We start from the raw sequence: 27,810 nt of genomic DNA on the forward strand, positions 1-27,810 counted from the left end.
TCTTATCGGATTGCATTTGGCAATCGGATTAGCGATAAAAAAGCCTGATAATTTTTTTACTAAGCACTTATTTTCCGTTTTACTTGATATCTATACAAAGCAGGGTAATAAAAAAAGACAAATTATTAAAAACTTATCCATAATTGTTTATTCAATCACTTTTTAATTATATAATTAATTGAAAATGGCGACATTCCGTTGAGTTAAAACATACATCATTATTGTAATTTTTGGGTCATTACTGATACTCGTAGTTTTATTCATAAATTGGCAAATGGCATACAATTTTTGTAAACTAAGTTTATCATTGAGATCATATTGATTATTACCACTACTCATAACTCAATCGCAATCAACCTGATATACTCAATCAAAATAATAGATTAATAACACCTATTATATTATATACATACATAATGTAATAATACCTATCGAAGTAAATACAAAAATAACTTCCAATTTAATCTCACTTAAATAATCTTTAACTTATATACTTTTTAAAAATCTATATACTTACTATGTTACATATTATTATTAAAGCAAAATTTATCAATAAGTATATATCAAGAAAGTTATGAATACCAAACATTTTTTATCATTAGGGTTCCGTACCTCAAAAGGAAAAACGGAACCCTTATAGAATCCCTTACTTCTCTGTCTGTCAAGAAACCTACAGGGGACTTTCCGTTGACGAGTCATGAAATTTGGCAGATAGGTAGGTCTTATAGCAGACATTTAGGGAAAAATCTGAAAACCGTGAATTTGTGGTTACATGACACAAAAAAAATTAAATTGTTGTCACTAACAAATATTGCTATTTTCAACTTTCAAAGTAAGATTACTATACCAAGTGGGGTATCATAATGAAAGGGCTTTATTTGAACATTCTAAAACAGATTTTTATTTATTTTTAGGCACAATAGTTTTTGATTTATCGTGCAAAATGTCGATAAAATACGATTGTAGTACGGAACCCTCAGTGCGCGAGTCTGACTCGTACTTGGCCGGTTTTTTAAATATTAACATTGGTATCCTATGTTCAAGAATCAATCTGTACATCTTTCTTTAAACATCTTTGTCGTTCACTTTAATCCGGAATTTAATTACATATTTAAATAATGAGGTAACCCTTTAGGGAACATTCATTCAAAATTACAAACAATGCAAACTGCAGCATAAAAAAAATTATAAGTACCTACATCCTACCCTTAGATGCTAATAATAATTCTTAACATTTTTCTTGTTCATCCCTGGTCATTGAGACAATTTAAAAAGACTAAAATATATTTAAAAATATAGGACCCTCACTTCGATAAATGATAGACCCTAATCACAAATCATAATAGAACATAAATTAGATATTTACAAAATGTGTCTTTCTCTTGTACTAATTATATTTATTCTCTTATTTTAGAAAAATCTAGGACTGTAGTAGTTTTAGTATGCTTAATACTGGGTAAATCCCAGTTGTTCAAGATCTACTTGACATCATCGGACAAAATGAGACAATTTTGTCCTGATTTGTTCCATAGTACAATAGAGATTTTACTTTCTTTAATTGGTCTATAGAAAAAACTAATTTTTTCGTGGTGGAATGTCATCAGGATCATTTTTAGGGTTACCGAAGGGTGCCAAAAATGCTAAAAATGGTCCTGATGACATTCTGCCACGAAAAAAGAAAAGTTTGTTATGACGTCAAAGAAAAGCAAGTTCGAGGTGAAATGCTAGTATGTAGTTCTATGGAACAAATTAGGATGAAATTGGGGCCGATTCTCTTGTGCACAATCTCTAAACTAAAGTAACGGGTCTAAATCTAGTGCTATCCTTTTCCGCAACCAACATTATGAAAGGGATAGCAATAGATTTAAACGTGCCATTTTAGTTTAGTTTAGAGATTGTGTACAAGAGCATTAGCCACATGGTCTCATTTTGTCCGTTGACTTCAAGTTCTATGGAACAAATGGGACTTATCCCTTATTACTTCCTTTTAAATTAGTACCTAAGTCTTTATGATATTGCACAAATTGCACTCCCTTTCTTGTTGCAGCTTATTTTGGCTGAGACCTATCAATGTAGTTAAGAAATTCAACAGAATTGGTACCATTGTATTACCTAATGTAAAATGTTTTTTACTATACAAACATAAAATTTGTGTGTTATATATATTATAATCTTTTTATATTATTTAATAACTGATCTATCTATTGCAACGACATTTGGGCTAATATAAATAAATTATAGTATAAAATCTATTGTTTTAAATATATTAATACAAATCAACACTGTTTTATCAACTTACAACTATATTTTGTACATATTTTGACCCATAAAATTACACACTTGAAAATCTAAATATATAGAAAAGGTGACAGACTGACTGACTGTATCAATGCACAGCTTAAACTACTGGACGGATCGGGCTGAAATTTGGCATGCAGATAGCTATTGTGACGTAGGCATCTGCTAATAAGAAAGGATTTTTGAAAATTCAACCTCTAAGGGGGGTGAAATAGGGCTTTGAAATTTGTGCAGTTCACGCGGGCGAAATCGCGAGCATAACCTAGTCAGTAATAAAATATTATAACACATTGCTTATCTCAACATTACGAATACATAATTTAAATATAAATGGTGTCATGAGCTACAAATATAACATGGAGACTTGTGAAGAATACCTACACAGATACAAGAAAAAAGTGTTCTTATTACAAGAACAATATTTTAAATAAATACTTTTGCTCAACTTTTCATACAAAATGTACCTACACAATTTATTTTGTAATGTGGCTAGACTTATGAGAATATTTTAGTATTGTAAAAACCAATAAAGGTAACAGATAGTTTTAATAAGCTTTACCAAAAAATATCACATATTCCCGAAGACACAAATACGCTATCTATGTGAACTCACCTTTATGTCATGGCAATTAGATTGCAAACCTACCTAAAGAGCTTCACTGGAAGAATTGATATTGATTTGTGCCAATGACTTCAAAATCCAATTGTAGCCTTTTTTATAATGACTAGTTGGTCTAAGATCCCGCTATAGAATGACCTTCACCGAGGTGGTTAATGGATGAAACCTATTTTATATTCAATTTAATATGTCAATAAATATATTGCATATGGGTTGCCTAGAAAATTTCAGTCCACTATATGAGTAATTAATAATTTTAAATTTTTTTTTTTTTAATCCATTTACCGGTTTGTTTAATTGACAAATTCCATACCAATCGAAAGTAAGAAGCCCATAGAATATGCAAATGTTGGGTTAATGAAATGATTAAAAAAATCTTTTTTTTATTATTAATTAATCATCCTGGACTGAAATTTTTTAGGCAACCTATTAGCAATATATTTATTGACATATTAAATTGAATATAAAATACGTTTCATCCATTAACCAGCTCGGTGAAAGTCGTTCTATAGCGGGATCCTATACTAAGTGTAGTCTTGGGCAGCACTCTTCACACATTATTATGTGCATGGAAGGTGTTTTCCATGCTTGCATTGAGATGTGACTGTGTTTCGTGATGATAATCCTGTTGCTGACGAACGTCAGTTGGCTGGACTTCGTAACCTTTCTTGTCTGGTTTTTTCACTAAATGTGCATTAACAGGGTACTTTAGGGCAGTTCTCAACTGTTCATTGTGTTCCTCCAATGAGTTCACAGCATAATGTAAAACAAGCTCATCCAAAGTTCTGTAAAAAGAGAAAGTTTAAATTAAGGGTGTATTCCATTATAAACAATATCTGTCCCGGCTGTACTCACGTGTTAAGTCGACGTTAGCCCGACTAACTACAGTGTTAAGGTTAGCGATTGAACCAAAGTGCGTGAAAAATTTATACACGAAGTTTTATTTTAATTTTTATACTATTTGAAAATACGTCCTGATGAAGATAATTTTGTTCAGAAGACTTTCTTTGATCACGTATATATATTAATTTGTATATATAGGTACATTCACTCACATCAAAGTGAAGCTGAGCTAATCAGCTAATCATATAAATAATGTTGAAAAGATACTCACTTGTAAATATTATAAGGTTCTGCAAATCCATAACCTCTATCAGTCTCAAAAATTATACAATGATATACCATATTGTTACAACAAATTGACAGTGCACGTTGGCCTGTCGAATTTGGCCGAATCAAAAATGTGCCTTGTGGTTTGCCTTCTAAAAGCTCCTCAGCTCTGGTGCGTGTACAGTCATCCACCATCCAGGTTTTCATTTCACGATGTGCATACAGCTCCTCAAGTTTATGGATATTGTCATCTTCCAAGGCCTGAAGGTATTCTTCTGTCTTGCTTCGCCTCTGTAACCATCTGTAAAGAAAAGATTCAAGGTATAACACGTTAGGGTCCTATAAAGAGCAATTTTAACATGGATTGTTGGTGAAAATGCAATTAATGTGGCTAAATCTATTGTACTCAAATCTCTTAAACTATATTGATAGAAATAAATGTAGTGCCATCTTTTCCTCAGGGAGTATTATGAAAGGGATAGCGATATATTCAGACATTTTAGTTTAGTTTGGAGACTGTGTGACAGAATTACTTAGTCACATCAAAAAAAAAAAATTTAGCTATGTTAATCATATGCCATTCCGCTTTCCCCTCTAACTAAACGTAAATCTTGTGCTAGGAGTGGGTACAACAATGGTGCACTGTTGAGAGATTGAGGATTTCGTGTGTTGTCAGGGTTTCAATACAATGATAAGAGACTATTGAATAATGAAAAAGAAATATTGATCTTACCCTTTGAATCGGTTTTTTATTGTGTAAAGATAAATTATCTCAGACTTTAATTTTGTTATTTCTCTTTCAAGTAATAGATTAGACTCAACTGTCTTCTTCAACCTTTGATCCAATTGCACTATTGCTAGTTTAAAGTTGTTGACTTGTATCATAAGCAACCTATTGTTTTCTATTAGATCATTTTTTTCATGAGGTTGAGCTTTTGACTGCATCTCAATTTGGGTTTTGATGTGTTTATCACACACTATTATAGTTTCATTAAAACTGTCAAGGGCTTGTCTCATAAGTTTGACCTCTTCTCTTAGCCTCATATATTTATCTGATCGTTCATCGTAATCTCTAGTTTTTAGTACAAATTCCTTATGAATTTCCTTGTATCGAGTTTCTAGAGTTTCGTCGTTAATGTTTTCCCCACCTTCATTTTCTTGATGCCTAGATAGGGGGTACACGAGTTTAATGTCGAGACTGCTGTTGCAGTGTGCCAGCGAGTACTCTCTGTAGAACCTAACAAGATCAACAATGGAGCTGAATTCAAAAGGCTCACAGAATCCATAGCGCCCATTTTGATTATAGATTTTTATCAACTTGTTAGTGCCCCCTTTCCTGACTGTTAATGTGTAACCACTGTCTTTGTTGGATGCATTGCGAACCAGAAAGGTCCCATCACATGTGTCACGGAGTTTTTCATTGGCTTCATCACTGTAACAATAGAATTGAGCATTGATTAATCAAAAGTTAAAATGATGATATCAACTTATACAATTCTTACGTCAAATTTTCAAGTATGTCATTATAAAATATATGATATAAGTAATATAATGTTGGATGGTGCAATATTGAAAATAGCAGCCTAACCCAAAAAACTTAAACAAGTGTTTAATGCATGTTTATTTTAAACCTGACCAATTCCCTACACAAAAACTAAAAAAATGAGAATTTTAGCCAGTCATCAGTATGTTACAATTTGTTATATTTTTTTGGAGTAAGGTAGAAACATAAACGTTAAAAACATAAACTTATTAAGGAACTACCTACATCTTTTCACTTTATAATTTGAGTTCTGCAATATTCTAATCATTTTATTTACAAGTCACTACAATAAATAAGGAACTAAAATTTTCTAAAAAACTTGTCATTATATCTTGCTAAATACTAAGAAAAAAAAATAGAGAGATACATTAGAGCTAGCGCGCACTACGGTACGGCAAGTTGTGGTTCGTTTTAAAACCTGTAAATTTGAAATTAAATCTATCAAAATCTGGTGTGGATTTAATTCTGCAGTGCGTGCGATTTTGCAGAGAAAAACCTACGGAAATTTACCATTGTACGCGCTAGCTCTTAACCACCTGGACACCGATAGTATATTTTTTAATCCCAGAGACCAAACTGACAGCTAGAAATGTAAAACTTAATAAATTTTTTTCAATAGTATGTAAAACTCATAAATTGAGAATCAGCCCATACTTATTTCACAAGACACAGACAACACACGAAACATCATTTCGGTCTCCGGGATAAAAATGAACTTTAGGGACTAAATTACCTACACTAACGAGAGGAATAATAAATTAAGCAATTATCACATTTAATTGTATATACAAAATGGTTTTGCATTAAAAATTATATTTTTAGTCTTATAAGATTAAGGTTCAAAGTCAATAAGATTTTGAACCGGACGAAATGATAATAATGCCGATAAATAAAATACTTAGCAAGAAACTATCTTACCGAGTAATATCACCCCAATACCATTCGGCGTTTTCTAAACTATCTTCTGCAGATTGCTGAGGAACTCCTATTTCTACCATTATAACTCACAGTTAGGATACGCTAGATATACGAATTTTTAATTAGGTTCATAAATCCTATAAAATCGGCAGGTATTGGCCACTTCCGCTTGATTGAGGTTACGAGACAGCTATATCATGTAAGGTTTAAAAATACAAATAATAATCCTCCAAACTTCATGTTAACAATAGAAACATGAGTAAAGAAGACAAGCCGAAAACCCTAGAACCATCACTAATCACTATCCCAAATTACCACAAAATCTGGGTTTACAATTCACAAAGGAATGGGCCTGCTATGGCTGACAAGCAAGCAGACAAAGTTGTTTCTCTTTCTATGAACATCCTAGGATCACAATTGTTGGACATATTTTATACTGATAATAAACAACTGTTACAGAAATCGTCACTCAACATTAATTGCAATATTATGTATTTGAATTAATTTTAAAAGAAAATTGGAATCAAAGGAATCTAAATCACAGAGTACATTGAATATACGGGTATAGAGTCATCAGTCCCTATTTTTTGGTAACGCCATCTATTGAGCTGAGTTGCAACTACAGGATCTGCTATATATACTAATCCCTATAGGTACAGTATATACGCTACCTAGATAGGTACCTATATATAGGTTTTAAATTTTCTTTTATTTCTATTTTTCTATGGTTAATTTCAATAAAACACATAAATAAGGTAATAATCTTTTATTTATTTTTATAACTGGGCACACACTTTTTTTCTGTTATTACAGCAAATCGTAGTCCGAGAAACGTAGTCGGGGTTATATTAGTTAGGTACTTATAGAGCTCTTCTTTTTTCTTGTTTTATGGCTTTTTCCATCACATCCAGATCAGCACAATGCACTGTAAATCCATACTTTGCAGTTTCGAATAGCTAAAGAGGTACAAAGAAATAAAGAAAGTTGCTCGGTAGAGTTGTCAGAGTTCAAAATAAAGCACAAGTCACTTCACTATAACAGAATCACCAAAATCCAACTAACAAAGTCAAGTCGTTGGAAAATATCACATAAACACCTTGATATAATGGAAAACCTCGGAAAAAAGTGGTTGAAAATAAATAATTTTTAATAGACACAGACCACAGACTTGACAATTTGTGACTGTGCCAGTGTTTCCATATGTAAATCAAGAATTACCGTGTTGTAAGGTTAAAAATACGGTGTTTCTTGATTAAATTACGGTGGATGAGCTAAAAGAATACCGTGTAATTTTTAAAAAGAAAAAAAACGTTACGAATTTGCTTTTTAATTAATTATTAATATTATTCTGAGTCTGACCCTCCTAGCATAGCAATGTCTTTTCATATATTTTTTTTATTGCATTCATCCATCACATTTACTAAAATGTACTGAGTGAAAAGACCCTGATCTAAATCACTGAAAACGAAAACCACAGAGCAATGTAGTAATGTACCACAGACCAATAATATATAGGATACAACGTACTCCACTCCACTGAACACTACTCACAGAGTACTACTATTACTCCTCCGGCTCTTAACAGATAGAACTAATGTTCTTGTATAAAAAATCTCTATAATTTTAGTTTGTGCAATTAGAACTAGCTGGCGTTTTATCAAAAAATAAATTACATTGCGACAAGGCTATCTTGGCGCGTGGCGAAATTCAGAACTAACGGTGCTGTCAAGTGTCCCCTGTTCTTGTTTGAATATTCTAAGCCTTTGTTCTCCAACAGCGCCCCCCCCTGTCAATGTCAATCAAGTGGCAAGAGAGCCTTGTCGCACTGTAGTAAGGTATATCTACGACTTCAAAAAGTTTAATTTACTACTAGGTGCTACTAGCCACAGAACACTATTACTCCTATGCTACTAGCTGAATCCCGCGACTTCGTCCGCGTGGAATTAGGTTTTTAAAAATATTGAGGGAATTCTTTGATTTTCCGGGATAAAAAGTAGCCTATTTCAGTCTCTAGCTATACCAATAGACTACGTATAGTCTATAGTATACCCATGCAAAAAATAACGTCAATCCGTTGCGCGTTGCGACTTGATTCAAGGACAAACCAACAAACAAACACACTTTCGCATTTATAATAAGGGTACTATAGCAACCTTGACATCCATGTTTGTGCTTCATTTTAGTTTACGCAGTGTAACTGCATTCGTGATCCATCCATTCAACCTTTGTAGAAGTGTACTGCTGGGATATTCACTTATAAATTCAACATAATATATAGAGGATGCAGTACAAAAATCATGTGTAAAGAAAAAATAAAAAAATAATAAATTACGGGTTTTGTTATATTACCTCAACTTTTGGTACTAAAAGTACTTCTTTCAATGTATAAAAATAATAAACAATTCGGCCGAACTAAGAATAGAACTGAATTTCTGCCATATTGCGACGTGTACCTAAGCGGGATTAAAATTTTTGATTCGTTTTTTCTTTGAAGTCACTACCTATAAAAATAATATATGAATCAAACCTGCACACGTCGTGTTGTACGTATAGCTATATAGTTGACCTAAAAAACTAGTATCCAAGGCCGGAAAAATTTAATAATAAATTATATACAATAGTTACTGCAATTATATACAGATGGCGCCACTACGAAAGATTAGCTGACATCTCTATTCCAGTAGGTACCTATCTGGGGTACCTATATATAATGTACTCTGAAGGCCTTAAAGGACTGTTATCCAGGGCCGTAAAAAAAAAAAAAAAAGGACTGTTATCCAGGGCCGTAAAATAAAAAAAAATAAAAAAAATGTACTCTGTCACTTGCGTTTTTGGCGGGAAACGCGAAGCGCGCTTTTTAATTGAAAATTGTTAAAAAAATATAGTTTTTGAGTGTAAATAGTACATTTTGTAAATAGTTTTCGTTAAACTGTGGTACAATGCCATCAAATAGTGACGGCGGTGATTTAGAGCCAGCAGCGGGCAAAAAGAGGAAGAAAATGCAAAAGGAGAAACCCTCTGAAAGTGATGTTGCAAAATACAAACCATTAATAAAACCAGGGTATCGCCGGGCGTACGGCGATACTAGTACCAATTCAGAATTCCCTGTATACGTAGAAAGCACAGAAGATATCAAACTAGGAAACAAAAATCCCCTGGTGGTATCCAAATATTTTAAACAAGTAAAAGGTGTAAGTGAAAGTAGGCGCATAAACGCTACTAAAATTATGCTTGTCTTCAAACAAGCGACAGCGGCTAATGACTTTTTGAAGCACGAGTGCCTTTCAGTTCATAAACTTCGAGCGTTCATCCCGGCGTCCTCTGTGGAAAGGGTAGGGGTGGTTAGGTTTATTCCAAAAGAATCTAGCAATCAGGAACTATTCAATAAACTCTCCTCGGAAAGTGAAGTAATAGGTGTAAAGAGATTTTTGAAAAAAGTGGGAGAGGAGCTAATTCCTCTGTCCACTATCAGTGTAATTTTCAGCGGTACTAGTCTACTGCAGTATATTTATTTGGACAACTGGAGATACAAAGTTTTCACTTATGTTCCTCCTTTGATGCAATGTTTTAAATGTATGAAATTTAACCATTATGGGAAAATTTGTAAAAATCAGCAAATATGCTCACGGTGCGCTGGTGAGCACCATTACAAGGACTGCACGACGGATACACTGAAGTGCAGCAATTGTGGGGGTGCGCATCTTGCAATATCAAAAACGTGTCCTGTTAAGGCAGCGAGAATGGAGAGGAACAAAAAAGAAACCTACTCAAAAGTAGTTCAAATAAGTAGTGCGAGTTTCCCTCCACTCCCAAAGCCTCAGAGCCCTCAGACATATCAAAAAAACCAAACTACATACTCACAGCCTAAGCAAACTACACAGACAAAGACAGAAATTTCACACAATGATATTGTAAATAACTCTAAGCTTTTAGGAGCCATAGTAAACATTTTGGTTACAATAGGGAACTCTAATAATATTAAGAATACTAATCAAATCAAAGAAACATTTTTGGAACATTTAAGTAAAATATAATGGATTCTCACCTAGCTATTGTGCAGCATAATATCCAAAGTATTAACAATAAGAAACCCTTGGTTAAAACATTTTTGGAACAACATAATATTGATATTTTGCTATTAAATGAGACCTGGCAAAAAATACAAGTAATCCTATTAGATTTTCAGGATATAATTTTGTAGGAAAAAATGCAAATAATGAACATGGTGGAGTAGGCATTTTATTAAAAAATACATTAAAATATAAAATATTGCCAACACAATTTTATCAAGATGTCCAGTCCATAGCAATTTCTCTAGAAACTAATATTGGTTCCGTGTTGATTCTATGTGTTTACTGGGGCCGATTCTCTAGTACACAATCTCTAAACTAAACTGGATTAACAGGTCTAAATCTGGTGCTTTCCTTTTCCGCAAGCAACATTATGAAAGGGATAGCAATAGATTTAGACGTGATATTTTGGTTTGTGAATTAGCCTAAAAATAAAAATAAAAATAACAATTATTGTAGAATTAATAAACTTAAAAATATTATTGCTAGCTTACCAAATCCTTGTATAATCTCAGGAGATTTTAACGCGCATCATATTGCTTTTGGGTGCAATTGTACAAATTCAAGAGGCAAAACATTGTTTGAAATTTTTGATGAACATGACCTATGCCTGTTAAACACAGGTGTATCTACTACAGTACAAAGACCTAATGCAAATAGCTCTGCTATTGATGTGACAGGGGTGAGTCCCGTACTAGCACACTACACATAGAGGTATGTGAATGGTCAATAGGTGACGATCCTTTGGGTAGTTACCACTATCCAACATTTACAAAATTAAGCCTAGTTCCATCTAAATATTCTGTCAATGACAAAGTAGAGAAATTTCTATTTCATAAAGCAGATTGGACCAAATATTATGCAAAATCAGAGGAGTACTTTAAAGGTATAACTTTTGATGAAAAAGATCCTTCACAGTCGTATGATAAGTTCTGTGAAGTGTTAAATACTCTTAGAAAAGAATTCGTTCCTTATGTAAAAATTGAAGGTCCTAGACTTTTTAAAACTCCTGCTCCTTGGTGGGATGAAAACTGTGAAGTTGCTGTTAAAAATTCGAGAGAAGCTTTACAGTTATATAAAAGAAATGGGTTGATCGAAAATTACATTAATTATAAACAATTGGATGCACAAAAAAAATTAATAATTAAGGATGCTAAGAAAAATAGTTGGTACAAGTTATGTTCAACATTCAATAGATATACTCCTATTACTCGAGTATGGAATTATATGAAAATGTTTAAACGTATTAAAAACCCACCACAGCATAAAAATGATGTATGGATTCCCGATTTTATTTCAAAATTTAAACATGATAACAATAACACAACGTTAAATACCTCTGTTTTCGAATTTAATAATGATTCTGATTTCTGACAAGCATATGTTACTTTTAAAGCCTTTCACTTTTGCAGAATTTAATATAGCACTTAAATCAAGAAAAAACTCTACACCCGGCTTAGATAACATTCCATATATAATGATTAAAAAATTGCATAAATTAGGTCAATTAGCTTTACTTGATATATTTAATAGGCTATGGGATAATCAATGTGTTCCACAGAGTTGGAAGATCCAATGTATAGTACCGATTTTAAAACCTGATAAATCTTCATCTGATTGTAATTCATACAGACCAATATCACTAACATCATGCATAGGAAAATTATTTGAACAAATGCTGAAACTGAGATTAGATTATTTTACAGAAAAAAATAAATTACTACCAACATTCCAATACGGTTTCCGAAAAGGAAGAAGTGCTAATGAGAGTTTGACATCATTTGTATCGGATTTAAGAAGCTGTAAGTTATCAAAAGATGCTGCAGTATGTGTATTTTTGGATATAGAAGGTGCTTATGATAATGTTGATTTAAACCAGATTATTACTTCTCTTCATGAAATTGGCATTCCTGGAAAAATGATAAAATGGCTATCAAATTTTTTAAATAACAGAAAGTTTTATGTTAAGTATAATAATATACTTCATGGACCTAACTCAACAAGTAAAGGCCTTATGCAAGGTGCATCATTATCTCCAATTTTATACAATTTATATACCTCTCAAATTGAGAAATATGTAACAACAAAGGATGTTAAAATTTTACAATTTGCAGATGACTTGTTATTATATAGGTAGTGTAAATAAAAATGTAGAAATAGCTGTAAATAATGTTAATTCAGCATTGACTCAGGTGCAAAATTATTACCAAAACACTTTAAAATTAAGTATTAATACCTCTAAAAGTTCATGCATGGTATTTGGTGGACCAGTAGATGTAAACATTAAATATAATAACTTAGATGTTCCAATCGTAAGAAATAAGAAGTTCTTAGGAGTAATTTTTGATACAAAACTAAAATTCGATGCTCACATTAACTACATTTGTAAAAATGCATTAAAAAGCATTAATCTTATTAGATGTTTAGCTGGTACATTTTGGGGTTCAGATCCCAAAGTTTTGACTTTGTTGTACAATAGTATGGTTAGAAATAATTTTGATTATAGTTGTCTTGCGTATATGCAAACTAATCCATCGTTGTTGAAAAAATTGGATGTCATTCAAAATATAGGTTTGAGAATAATAAGTGGAGCAATGCGGTCTACACCTATTAATTCAATGGAAGTAGAAACATGTATCCCTCCTTTGCCGGTGAGACGTGTTTATTTGGCTGAAAAGTTTTGTTTGAAGCAACTATTCGCTAACTCCAACTTGGTAAACAAATTATTACTTCCACAGGATTTATTAAAAGTTACTGAAGCATCAATTGAAACTCTACAACCTACAGCGGAAGCACTTCTTTCCGGTAAAGGACCTACTATGTCAATGATTATGACTTATATGCATAGTATTGCTAGTAAGATAAATGTGAATGACGTTTGGCCTATGTACGATTGCCACTATGATGTAATAAACCTCGGAAATAGAATACACATCACTGATATTAAATCCAATTTAGACTTCCTATTGTTCATTGAAGAAAATTGTAAAAATCATTATAGGATATATTCGGATGGTTCTAAAAATGAGAACTTTGTAAGTTCGGCTTTCTATGATTCACAGTAAAAAAAATGTAGATCATATAAATTAAACTCTGACTGCAGTGTGTTTACTGCTGAATGCGTTGCCCTGTTCAAGGCATTGGAATATATCAAAGAAGAATTAATGTTTAAAATTAATAACTATGTTTTAATAACAGACTCGAAAAGTGTTCTTTTAGCTATAAATAATTTTAATTTTAGTAATTATAAATTAGTTTATATTATTTTCCAAATTAAAAATGTACTACTTAATTTAAAACAAAGGGGAATTAATATAGAATTTGTTTGGGTACCCTCCCACAGAGGCATAACAGGAAATGAAGTGGTTGATTCTGCTACAAGAAAAAGTAATTTTTATGAAGATTGTTCAAGTAGCATCAAAGTGCCATTTACGGATTTATGCAATACAATTAAAATAAGACAAAAGAAATTGTGGAGTGAAGTGTGGGATGTGACTAATAAAAATAAAGGAAAATGGTATGCGGAAATTCAAAAGGAAATACCAATACAACCATGGTATTTCAAAACGAAGTGTGAATCTAGAAAATTTACATCATTAATGAATAGACTGAGATTTGGTCACTGTCTGGTGCCAACACACCTGAATAAAATAAAAATACTAAACAGTAAAAAATGCAACTATTGTGATTATGAGGAGGCTGATGTTAATCATATGATACTAAAATGTCCAGCTTTTGGCATACAAAGACTTATATTAGCCAGTGATCTAAACACTATAAATATGGAACAAAAACAAAAAATTGATTTTCTCCGCCATATAAAGGACTTGTAGTGTAAAACGTCATATTTTAAGTCTATTTTTAATTATATAAGTAATACTATAATTAAAGTGTAAAAACGTTAGACTAATAATTAGTTATAAGCAATTTTGTATTTTTACAATTTGTAAATTTTTGAAAGGCCTTAAAGGACTGTTATCCAGGGCCGTAAAATAAATTATAAAAAAAGTACTCTGTGGACTTTTGCTCTGTGGACAGGATATATGATCACACGATGGAGGCCTTAAAGGACTGTTATCCAGGGCCGTAAAAAAAATTAAAAAAAAAAAAAAAAAATCACACGATGGTTGACTTAATATTTTTGTCTTTTTATTCTAAAACTCACGGAATATTTGTGAAAATTTGAAAACAATTAATATCTTCAATGTGCAACATAATCACTACATAATGGGTGAAATTTAACTTATAATTTGTAATAAAGAAATGTGGATACAGTGTTGTTGTATTTTAGTGTCAAAATGTATAAAAAATATTTAATTTTATTATTTTCCTCTTTACTGATCACCGCGTCAGCCACACACATAAAAGGAGATTTTTCAACAGAGGACTTTTTCAAGTTCTTAGTGAAATTCGGTTTTCAGAAGACTGATATTCATTTCCAGAAGGAAACATATGGTTACATTTTCGGTAACTTGACGTCGAAGGATAATTTTAAGTACCCGGTCACCTTTGCTGTTTTAGACAGGCCACATTTTTTACACTATTACAAAAGTCGAAATATTATTGACAAAGAGTCAGCTTGTCAGGTGATGTTCCAGCAGCTCAATGCTTCTGCATATCACCCCAAGTGCAATGCCAATGGGCAAGACCTGTTTAGAAGAATCCCTTGTCCAAAAGACAAGCTTTGTGTGGATGAGGATACACCATGGAATGTGGTGAAAAACAATCAATTCACATATGTTATACAAAACAATGGCCAGCCAAGGTAAGAAAAAAATTATAAATTGCTTTAATATAGCCAACTCAGAAACCATAGGGAAGGAATCCTTCTCTGCAAATACTGAACACTTTTTATATACCTTCTTTCAATTTTTATTAGAAAAATTTAATAAAACCATAGTCCTCTTAATCAAAAAAGCCTTTAATTGTTGGATACTTAAAACAAATAATTATCAAGTTATTTGTAATCATGAGCAGGTCATGTAATTTATAAATCCTATTAAACATTCTATTTAGTTACAATCTCTCCAAAAGCTATTTATCAAGCACTGAGCAATACATTAGAACATTCTCATTCAGGATGTCGCATCAGTCAACATGTGGTCATAGAACTGTGACAGCTTGAAACTATTCTAAACTGACCAAAATCAATCAACATTTTAATAATCAAAATGTTGAACTATGTCCTAATGATATTTTAATGTATATTTAAAAAAATTATAATTGAATGAAAATGAATTACTTAATACAGTTATAAAATTACAGTATTTACTACAGACAAAGATAGCTGAAGTGATGGTCTTATTCATCTTCTGTAAATAATGATTTAATGAACTTGATACTTACTAAAAAGATACTTAATTTGTTTTTTGTCATATAAAACTTATCATAGTTTTTTTTTTCTCTAGAAACCTATTTAATAATGATTTTAAAATACCTATTTAACAATGTAAGAAACAATTGATGAGCTACCAATATGTTTTTTCAGTTCTCACTCTTCATGTTTAGGAAAGTATCCTGAAAAATTTTATAGTTTCAAAATTTTAATGTGCCTCTGTGTATCATCAATAGGTTTCCATAACTGTAGCTAAAATTTCAATTATAGTTCTTATAACTTACTAGTTGATGCTCACGACTTTGTCCACATGGAATAGGTTTTTAATAATCCAATAATGTCAATACCATCAATATTTCCCTGATACAGGATTAAGATATTGCATATCGCATAATAATATTGATAATGTAACAGTGCCTCATAAGGGTCCCTTGTTTTACTACAGAACTATAAAATACTACAATTTTGACAAATAACAACATTTCTTTGTAAATTTATTGCTAATTAGTAAATTATTATGCTAATTAATTTATCGCAAATGCATACCAACTTTACTTATGGTTACATTGTATACAAGCACATTGCATATGTGTGCATGCCTGTCGGACTAATCAGGCTTGCAAATGCACACATTTACTTAACTTATACCATGCTAATAAAATGAATGAATATCTATTTATTAATTAAAACTTAGTTACATATACTAGCTTATGCTAATTATTATTAGTATATATTTAATATAATTAATAGCTAATTTCAAACCCGTATTTCACCCCCTTAGGGGTTGAATTTTCAAAAATACTTTCTTACCGAATGCCTATGTCATAATAGCTATTTGCATGCCAAATTTCAGCCTGATCCGTCCAGTAGTTTGAGTTGTGCGTTGATAGATCAGTCAGTCAGTCAGTCAGTCAGTTACCTTTTCCTTTCAGATGTAGGCTCGCCGCCATTTAATTGTAAACACTTTGCTCATTGAACATCGCGTCATCGTCCCCACCGTCATTGTGAGATTATAAAATGAGATGCGCAGTGTGTCACGGGACATTATTCGTGTGGCTCTTGCCGAGGGCACTTCTCAGTAGACACTATGTGTGTCGTACTGTAGGTTATTATAATTGTTGTTGTGACTTAATGTGGTTTAAGACGTTGAGGTACTACTAGGTTGTGAAAGGTGCTGTGAATGTGTTTGTGACTGTGTAGTGCGTGTTCACTAGCTGTGTATCAGTAAGTCCTTCTTGTATCGTTCCAATTTGTATTAGACAAACGTGATTGTTGTAGTTGACGTTAATTGAACTAATTGTGGTGTGCTAGGTTAGCTGGTTGGTCTGGGGACATGGTGGAGCCGGTCGCTAGGTAGGGTTAGGTTTACCTATGTTACGTTACGCTAGTGGTTTTCACGTGTGATAAGTGAGTATTACAATGATTGTAATTGAAATTACTACCTTCTGATGTCGGCCATCCCCTTGTTCTCCGACATAGATAACTTTCATTGCTCCTAAATTAAACTTAAACCGATACGACTTAAACACAAGCATGAGCCACACACTTGTGAAATGCAAGAACTTTTAAAAAAAAAAAACCTGTGACCTTACTATGCTGAATATGCCTTATTTTCATTTCAGGTTCTGGTATGTTTCAATGGTGTCATGCTATTTAGATGAGATCACATGTACCTGGCACCACTACACTGGTGCACCATCATCAGACAACAAAACCTTAACAAACACACCACAAACTATAGAATATGACTTCTGGCTTGTCAATGGAAGCCCCAACCTCACTCTATATAACACAATGTTGTATCAATTCTCATTTGATAGACAAAACACATTGGAATTATATTTGGTGTTCTGGCTGTGTTATATTATACTCCTGCCGGTTCAAATTTATGCTGTCAGGTGAAATATTGTTTTTTAACTTATTAGATTGATTGAAAGACATTATTACAAAGCACAGAGATTATCCATTTATAAAAATGAATTGCTGAATGTGTCGCAAATCTCGAGAGCAGCTGAACCGATTTTGCTAATTCTTTATTATAATATTCCTTGAAGTACGAGGATGGTTCTTACGGATAGAAAATAGACGAAAAGTATAGAAAAATTTAAAACTTGCCTGAAAAAGTCTAAAAACAACACTTTTCTATATTCCCATACAAAAGATTCGTAATAATACTTAAAAGTCAATTTGAACTTTAATACCATACCATAAAGTTTAAGTGTTAGTGGAGGGGTCCCGGGAAGGCAAAACAATTGAGTGACGTTAGTATCGTATAAATATTAGCTGACCCAGTGTCCCGAATAGCAGAATAAAATTAAAAAAAATAAAGAATCGACTGTTAGGCGGTACGAAGTTCGTCGTGTCAGCTAGTAAAAATATATAATTAAAACTGTTTGACTCGTGTCCAGTGTAATCAATTCATACCTCTATTAATTTCAGAATCCAAAGGCATCCTGTAACCAAGTTGTTTACGTCAAGTCTAGTGCTAGAGTTTGTTGCCCTCTGTTTCAACGTCCTGCACACTGTGAAGTTTGCAGCGGATGGGGTTGGCTTTGCAGGGCTGGCTGTTGCTGGTGATATACTTGATATTATGAGCAGAGTGAGTATAGCAAAACATCACACAAATCAGTGCCCTTATTATAAATGCGAAAGTGTGTTGGTTTTTTGGTTTGCCCTACAATCACGTCGCAACGGTGCAACTGATTGACGTGATTTTTTGCATGGGTATAGATAAAGACCTGGAGAGTGACATAGGCTATACTTTTTATCCCGGAAAATCAAAGAGTTCCCATGGGATTTTTAAAAAACCTAATTCCACGTGGAAGTCGCGGGCATCAGCTAGTATTAAATCTGGTGTATTACTAAATCCACACCAATTTATAATTTTTATGATATTGTTTTTACCTACACTTCAAGGAAAATCCAAAATTGCAGAACCGGCTGGATTCGAACCTGCGTTTCCTTTTGTATCTTACCCGGAGCGCCTTAGACCGCAAGGCCACGGTTCACTTGCAGCCAGTGTCGAAATTATGTCGAAATAATCCACATTAATATTATAATTTTATGTTATCTTTGTTTATTTGCCATAAATTGTGTCTCTCTGTCTGTCTGTCTTCTAGTTTAACACTAACTAGCATAGGTTTTGTGATATTAACAATAAACCTTTACAAACACTTTCCGTAGTAAACAAGGAACCCTTATAATTTCGCCATGTCCGTCCATCTGTCCGTCCGTCCGTCCTCGGTTAATCTCAGAGACTATTAGTGCTACAAATCTGTAATTTGGCATGGGTATAAATATTAATCACGCCGACAAAGTGGTGAAATAAAATTGTGATAAATATTTTTTTAAGGGTAACTCCCCCACATGTAAAGTGGGGATGATTTTTTTTCTCATCTACCCCATAGTGTGGGGTATCGTTGAATAGGTCTTTTAAAAATACTGTGGGTGTGGGAACACCATTTTTCGATTTCTGGATCCGTTTGTAAAATATGATGTTTTAAAGTACTAATTTTTATTAGAGTCAAGTGTCCCCCCCCGCCCGTTCCCCCCACCGTCCCCCTCTATCAGCCAAATGGTAGTATATAGGAACGTGAAAAAATTCACAGCAGTAGTATATATAATCAATTTTAAAGAAAAACTATCATATCTGTTTTTCGAGGTTAATTGTGACTACGGAACCCTACACTGCGCGTGGCCCGCCACGCACTTGGCCGGTTTTTTATTGATAGTTTGACTTATAGAGATGTTGTTGTTCTTTGCAGACCCTGTTTATGCTGCTCCTGCTTTTGTTGGCTAAAGGTTGGGCAGTTACGCGTCTGGAACTGACATATAAACCACTAGTCTTTGGAGTGTGGATGGTCTATGGAATTGTTCACATACTATTATATGTTTGGAATACTGTAAGTATTCAATGAGGCCTGTACTGTAGCACTATCAATATTATCACGCAATTCGCGATATCGCAGTCCTGTATTGAGCAAATATTGATGGTATTGACAGGATTTCATTGTATCTGTATGTTCTTGAAATCCTGGTCTAGTGGGAGGCTTCAGCCGTGGCTAGTTACCACCCTACAGGCAAAACTGCCGCCAAGCGATTTAGCGTTTCGATACGATACAAAGGTGCTTCAGTTTTAAAAAAATTGCCATACCTCTTCCAGGTTAGCCCACATCCATCTTAGACTGCATCATCACTTACCACCAGGTGAGTGAACTCAAGGGCTAACTTGGATCTGTATGAATAAATAAGTAAAAAATCCTGCGATCCAAGAATCGTGATGCAGTATTGATAGTTTAACAGCCACAATGTTATATTACAGTCTAATGTGACTCACTGTGTCATGGAATTTTTTTTCGCACAGCAAATGTCTTAAAAATAGTTATCTAAGTTCTTAATTATTAGTACATGAGAAAATCGTTAACTCGAAAAGAGCAACCGCTGAGTTTCTTGCTGATTCTTCTCGGTGGGGACGGCATTCTGAACCAGTGGTAAATTAAATTATTTGATGATTCAAAAGCACTTGCAAAAGTTTACTTGGATAAATATATATTCTTTTCCATTCCATGTTATTTATAACAATTAACTTTATAAACAATCTTTGTTAAATATCATACTTTTTAAAGATTGATAAAATAAAATATAACATTGTTCAAACGCTATCTATTGACCTGATTGTCTTTTTATTATTAACAACAGCTATAAAGAACAGTATTATATTATATTGTTAACAATCAACTAGGTTTATCATCAAATGCTATCATGTAAAACATAAATATTGCTATAGGCTCAATGGAAAATGTACCTATTTGTAAAGTTATTATAATGGGTCTGGCTGATGATAACTGCCTGTAAAGAAGTCTTATTCGCTCAAGGGCCAAGCAGCAGACTAAGGAGTAAGGACCCTTTCACATTACTTATGGTGCGACGCACGTCGCATCGTAAATTCTACGACGCATCGTGGGAATTCACTACTTGGGTGCTACATTATTCCTGCTATGTTATCTTGCACCGCAAGTATAATTGTGGTGGTGGCCCTTACATAAATCCAAAGGTTAACCGTTAAGGTAAAACCGATAGACGTTGGGGTTTAAAGGTGCTGGAATGGCGACCTCGCACCGGAAGACGCAGCGTGGGACGACCCCCCGCTAGGTGGACGGACGACATCAGACAAGTCGCAGGGAGTAGCTGGATTCAGGCGGCGAAGGATACTAATCTAAAAGTGAACATCTTAAAAATTTAAACTAAAACTAAAATCTTAAAAAATATAATATTATAACTTAAATATATTATTAAAAGAAGTCCCTTTAGGCAAAGTTCCGAAGATACTGGCAGCGTTCCCCCTTTGAATAGCTAGGCTAATTCTTTGTCCGAGGTAGCTGCCAGCTCTTCGGTCTCCTGTGATGGTCTATAAACTAAAAAAGTAACTATGAGTGTTTCCTCTTTTATCATGGAGCTCTAAAATGCAACTTTCAGACTGAAGTAGACATAATAGAGGAGATAGACGAGTACCAGACGTGGCCGGGCTGGCTGGTGCTGACGCTGCGCGTGGCCATCATGACGTGGTTCGTGCTGGAGCTGCGCAACACTATGGCGTACGAGCACAACATGCCCAAGCTCAACTTCCTGCTGCACTTCGGTGCTTCCAGCCTCGTATGGTTCGTGTACCTGCCGCTCGTCGCGCTCGTGGCGCTGCAGATCAGCCCGCTCTGGAGATTCAAATTTATATTAGGTAACTACAAAACAGACTGATGATATACCCAAAAGTTTTTTCTCCACTGGGCCACTCTTGTATAATCACTTGCCCAAATATATAATTGAGACGCGAGAACTTCCTTTATTTAAGAGAAAATTGAAAAAACTACTGTTAGAAAAGACATATTCGATTAATGATAACCTTGTAAAGAAGTTTTAGTTTTATTTTAATTTTTGTCATACTAGTTTTTTTTTTGTGACTAAGTATTTAATATACTTAGTCACAGTCACTTAGTGACTAATTTTATCAAAACTATGTACACGTTGTTAGGTAGGTATATCATAACATATTGCATGCTAATAGGCAGAATTTGGCTGTACCTTTTTGTTTTTGTAATATCTCCACTGTTTACCCATATTCCCAATAAATAAAATTGAACTGAATTGAATTGATATAAAGATGGTGGCTGAATGGGGCTGGACGAGAAAGGCTGAGGATAGGGTGTAGTCACAACATCTGAGATTGTAGCAACATGATGATCCCATCCCACCTTTCACAATACGGTATTCGACAATTAGTCAAATCAGTGACTTTTTATCAAACGTCAAAACGCACGCGTAGTATGCGAAATTCTATGAAATACTGGAATGTGACGTCACATCATAATTACGTACTTTTTTAGTTTAATCGATAATTTAAAAATTATTTTTAATAATTACTTGAAGATGGAAACAAATAAACTATTAATAAACTTAAATCTAAAAAAAAAGAAAACAATATTAAATTAAAACTAAAATAAATTAAATTAAATCTAAAACCTCATCGAGACAATTTAAAATGATTATTACACTTAAAACTGACAAAGGACGTGGATTTTACTTATTTTGGAAGATCCTCTATTTAATAATCACTGGGAAATAATTTATTTTTGACATAGGCATTTCGTTTCACTTAAACTATTCGTGACTTGAACTGTATCAATAAGTCTGTTAAATATTAAAACAAATATTATTATTTACAGGTATAACGTACTCGGCCGATTGCCTCGCGTTTTGCGTCATGGCGCATCTGTTATGGCCGACGCGATCCGAACAGTATTTGTTGCTGACGCCCTCAGATTATACTGGTAAGTGTAAGTGTTATCAATACGTGAAAACAGATAGACAGGTACGTGACAGACAGATAAAACTCCAAATAAAATTGCTTTGGGGTCTATATCGATAATAATGTTTTCCCCGATTGAAAATTTCAAAATATATTTAATGTACAGAAATTATGCAGTTACAGTTTTATTAGAAGTATAGATTTTATATTATAAGCTATGATAGCCTAGTGGTTAGGACGTCCGCCTTCTAATCGGAGGTCGGGGTTCGATCCCGGGCATGCACCTCTAACTTTTAACTGATTAAATATCACTTGCTTTAACGGTGAAGGAAAACATCGTGAGGAAACCTGCATACCTGAGAGTTCTTCATGTTCTCAAAGGTGTGTGAAGTCTACCAATCCGGATATGGCCAGCGTGGTAGACTATGGCCAAAACCCTTCTCACTCTGAGAGGAGGCCCGTGCTTTGTAGTGAGCCGGTGATGGGTTGATCATGATGATGATGATGAGAGTGTTATGAAACAGAAATACTTTTGTCTAAAACGATGCCTATAATATATATGCCCATAATATATATTTATTATAAAAAAAAAAATCTTGGCTCTTATTCGATAACACTTTATGGACGTAGAATCTACGACGTATATGATTATGATGCTCGCAACTTCGTCCGCGTCGATTTATGCTTTCTTTAAATCCCTTGGGAACTCTTTGATTTTTCAGAATAAAAAGAAGCTTATGTCTGTCTACAGAATACAAGTTATCTCTCTACCAAAATTTGTAGTGAGCCGGTGATGGGTTGATCATGATGATGATGATAGATTTTATTTATCCTTCACAGCGGGTATAGAGGAGCTGGACGAGTTCAGCGAGTCGCCGCACGTGGTGCACAGCGACACCGTCGCGCTCACGGGCGACGCCGCGGACGACGAGGACGTCATCTTCACGCGCCCGCACAAGAACGGCGCCGTCTTCTCCTAGCAACGCACCTAGGTGTGCATGCGATCACTTGACTCACAAAATATTGTACATCCACCTTTAGAAAGAGGTTTCAAACGCTTCGCAAAGCGTTCTCTCATACATACCTGTGTGACGTTTTATCGTTCTCAACGACAGAGACAACGCCCTACGAAACCACTATCTCTGTCTAAAGGTCGACGTACAATAATATTTCCTGCCGGGTAGTGTACGTGGTGGTAAAACGTCACGTCTCGGCCAATATCTCACAAGGACGTCATTGCGGCGCCACCGTGGTGTATTGATCTGCCGAACGAGAAACACTAGAGCAGATATCAAGATCGTCAGTTTCAAAATGGACGTCGAAGAGTTAACTATGCTTTTGCTATACATTTCAACGTACGGTGTTCCTGGTAGTGCACCTGGTGGTCGAGTGAGCGAGACTGCAAATAGCTCGATACATATTAATGGATGCGCCACCAGCGGTTGATCGCGGCCGCCGGAACCAAATTGGTTGCGCAATCAAGCGGACACCAGGTGGATATATCATAGATATGTGTACATTTATACATATATACTTACACGCCACTGGTGTCATGGTGAGATAGTGCTCTTTTGGCTGACGTAGCCTAAATAGGACTAGAGATAGTTTATTTTACTACATGTGAAAAATCATGGGAAAAATCTTTTCATAGTATGATAACATTTACTACCTTATATAAAGTAGGCTGTGAAAAATCACGAAACAAAATCTCACAAAGTTTGAAAAAATCCCGCCTAATTTTTTCTTTCATTTAAATCTTCGAGCCAAATGAAGACGCTAAAGAGTGTGCGAGCGAGAACACTCGCATCGCTGCGCGTTAGAAAAAATTTAGTTAATGTAAGAACGACTGTAAATGCCAAAATTGAAATTTTTTATTTTCTGTGGAAAATCACCCTGTGAAATTACTGTGAACAAAAAATCATCAAATGAAATTTTTAAAAGCAGCATCAAGCCCATCTTTACTTTTTATGCTCGATAGGAGTTTCGAGTCATTCATTTTTATGAAGACTTAGGTAAATATACTAGTCTCGGTCACGCACTGTGACGCGCGTCGATTGGTCGATACCATTAGTTGGCTGGTTTTGCAGTCCCAAATAAAAGGGATGTTTTAAGACCTAATTTAACCAAATAACTATTTATGTTTCTTCACAAGCTACGGAACCCCCTGGTGGGTAAGTGTGACTCCCACTTGTTTAAACGAGAGATTTGTTGGATCAGTAATCGCGATTAAATCGTTTGAAAAGACTTACATAAACCGATAGCTACTTTCATCATCACAAAAATGAGATTCTTATTTATTATAACTAGCTTATGCTCGCGACTTCGTCCGCGTGGACTACACAAATTTCAAACCCCTATTTCACCCCTAAGAGGTTGAATTTTTAAAAATCCTTTCTTAGCGGATGCCTTACGTCATAATAGCTATCTGCATGCCAAATTTCAGCCCGATCCGTCCAGTAGTAGTTTGAGCTGTGCGTTGATAGATCAGTCAGTCAGTCAGTCACCTTTTCCTTTTATATATTTAGATATACCTGACTGAAAATATTATATTCGTATGCAGTGATATGAAGAGTAACCGTTGCGTTAGCGTTGCAACGTGCGAAACACAACACAGTAATGTGTTGTGTGTTCAGCAGTGTTTTATTAGGAAGGAAGGAAATGCTGTAAACAAAGTGTAATTTTAAACTCATACTTTTGTTCATAATGGGTTTAAATTTATTAATTACTTATTTCTTAATTTATACTTAGCCAGTGTCTGGTATCAATTTACAGAAACGTTTATTTTACAAATTATTTTTAGGAGGAGGAGGTTGTGTAAATAATGGGGCCGATTCTCTTGTATACAATCTCTAAACTAAACTAAATTAACAGGTCCAAATCTAGTGCCATCCTTTTCTGCAAGAAACATTACAAAAGGGATAGCAATAAATTTAGACGTGTCGTTTTGGTTTAGTTAGAGATTGTGTACAACGGAATTAGCCACATCATACTTTAAAAAAATCATACTAATAGCAAAAGAGTGTATATCTATCTTTCTGTTAGCTTTTCACGACCCATTATCTTGACCGATTTTGTCGAAATTTGATACAGAGATAATGGCGCACAAACCGAGTAGACAAATCTAAACATGAAGCGTGTGAATATATCTCAGCCGGGCTTGTGTATTTTATCTATGAACTGCGCAAATCGCTATGTTACAACTTCAGATTGGACTAATATGTTATGCGCGCACTAAAGCTTGCAGCATTCACTAAATTTTTCCAGCATAAAAAGTAGACTTTTATGCTGGAAAATTTCCCATGGAATAAAAAAATTCGAACCCACAAAGCCGCAGGCATCATCCAATAAAAAAACCAAGACACTAATTTCGGTTCCTATATAATATGAACGAATGTTATTTTGTCTGGCATTAGGTAAGCCGGCATCAAATGTTTAATGTACTACCCTCATATAAAAAAGGATACTTTTAATTAATGTCCTTAGACTATTTGTGTTTTTATATTTCTTTTATATCCAATGTAGCTATTAAGATTTTTTATCAATTATTTAGATATATTTTGTTATGGTGTAACATTGCACCACCTTTTTGTATGTGTAAAATATTTTAGTTTTCCCAAATTAAAGGGTTGGGGTAGCTCGAATTGAGTATGTAGCTCTATTTTTACTACAATTAATATGTTTGTTAGTAAAGCCTATCATATTATTATTAATACATTTTCTCTCTCTTTCACTCTCTCTATCTAAGTTTTTTAAGTTTATTATATTTTTCACAAACTAGTCTTTATTAAAATAATGTGGCTAATTCTCTAATTACAATATAGGTTACAGGTCTAAAATCTAAATCTAGTGCTATCCTTTTCCACAGGGAGCACTATGAAAGGGATAGCAATTTAGACCTGTCAGAGGGAGAGAGAGAGCTCACCTAGTTTAAAGTGCCAACAATGTAAACATTCGTTAAAAATAAACAATCTTGTAAATATAATTTAAAATCCACACAACGTGATTTATACGCTAAAAGGCGTCTTGAAACATTATTGACGCGTTATAAATTATCAGTTTTTACTAAATTAGGTTCTTCAATAAACCGTCAAAATGTGCTGTCACATCACTAAATTACCTAGAATTTGTGTCAATTAAATACATTTATATCTTAAAATTTAAATACATTTTTATCTTAAAATTATAATCGTGTAAAATAAAAAGGTGCTTTTCATCTACTCAATTTTATAATAATTTTGTTGATAAGCTATACATAAATCTACGTCATACTCGTAAACCTTAAATTATGATGTTAAAATAAATCAAATTCAGGTTGAAACAGATTTTGTCTACTAAATTTATATGTAAGTATATGTCTAAACAGGTCTAAACGTTTGACCTATCGTGAATCGTGATAAAACGAATATAGTGAATGTGACAGCACGAATAAAAAAATCGATTAACGACCAGTGTTCTGTTTCAGTTCAATATTGTTAAAAATAAAATATTATATAATGAAATAAATAGCACTTGTTTTAAAACTTGGCAACACTTGGAACAATTGAAATAAAATATAGTCTGTCACAACCGTAAAATGTTAATGAATTTATTAAATTTAAGCTACCTACACTAAGGGCCGGTTGTTTCAACAAACTTTGACGGACACGTAACCTTTAAATATGGCGCTAACGAACGTAAGTAAAGAAAAAGCGTTGATTCAGCATCTATTAGCGCTAACGTTCGTTAAAAAGTTACGTTTACGTTAACCGGTGCTGGCGCCATTGGTGATCGTCAAATCAGTTCGTAACTTCATACTTCTTACAAACGGAATATTTTATTTACAAATTATAATGGAATCAATTTAATTCAAAGCTTTTAATGATAGTTGTTTTGAAGATTTGGTAAGAAAGAAAAAGTGTTTAAAATGCGAAGAAGCAATATTAATAACTATGTATATAATTTAATATACTTAAAATGAAATAAGAAAAGGATACGGAGAAGCAAGTTTATTTTAAGGGTTAGTTTCGCAACCAAAATAACAATGACGAACAGTTTTTTGTACAATGAAGCAACGCACTTAAATTAACAGATGTTATAGTTCGCCTACGTCCGTTAAATTTTAACGAACGGATCTTACGA

The 27,810-nt window shown here is 33.8% G+C and overlaps 2 protein-coding genes and 1 long non-coding RNA gene across 4 annotated transcripts in view; 2 read left to right on the forward strand and 1 right to left on the reverse strand.

Annotated features, from left to right (window-relative positions):
• Window positions 1–27,810, forward strand: part of LOC138402665 (uncharacterized) — a 59,857-nt gene that overhangs the window by 28,184 nt on the left and 3,863 nt on the right. The window lies entirely within an intron of this gene.
• On the reverse strand, window positions 123–7,853 carry Pi3K21B (phosphatidylinositol 3-kinase regulatory subunit alpha). 2 transcript variants are annotated; one of them, XM_069500208.1, is made up of 5 exons: window positions 6,489–7,853; window positions 4,761–5,459; window positions 4,032–4,328; window positions 3,443–3,702; window positions 123–3,023 (listed from the first exon to the last, which is right to left on the reverse strand). In XM_069500208.1, exons 1-4 carry the CDS (start codon window positions 6,566–6,568, stop codon window positions 3,468–3,470), a joined length of 1,311 nt encoding a protein of 436 aa, XP_069356309.1. In that variant the 5' UTR covers window positions 6,569–7,853; the 3' UTR covers window positions 123–3,023; window positions 3,443–3,467. The 2 variants fall into 2 exon arrangements, with proteins under 2 accessions (XP_069356309.1, XP_069356308.1); XM_069500207.1 differs by having other exon boundaries at window positions 123–3,702.
• LOC117984646 (transmembrane protein 145) lies at window positions 14,499–27,299 on the forward strand. The gene is made up of 7 exons (XM_034971272.2): window positions 14,499–15,323; window positions 17,516–17,791; window positions 18,333–18,492; window positions 19,658–19,795; window positions 21,369–21,624; window positions 22,610–22,714; window positions 23,533–27,299. The coding sequence occupies exons 1-7, from the start codon at window positions 14,857–14,859 to the stop codon at window positions 23,670–23,672; spliced, it is 1,542 nt and encodes a 513-aa protein (XP_034827163.1). The 5' UTR covers window positions 14,499–14,856; the 3' UTR covers window positions 23,673–27,299.

The sequence above is a fragment of the Maniola hyperantus genome, chromosome 8, assembly GCF_902806685.2.
Source record: "Maniola hyperantus chromosome 8, iAphHyp1.2, whole genome shotgun sequence".
Lineage (NCBI taxonomy): Eukaryota > Metazoa > Arthropoda > Insecta > Lepidoptera > Nymphalidae > Maniola > Maniola hyperantus.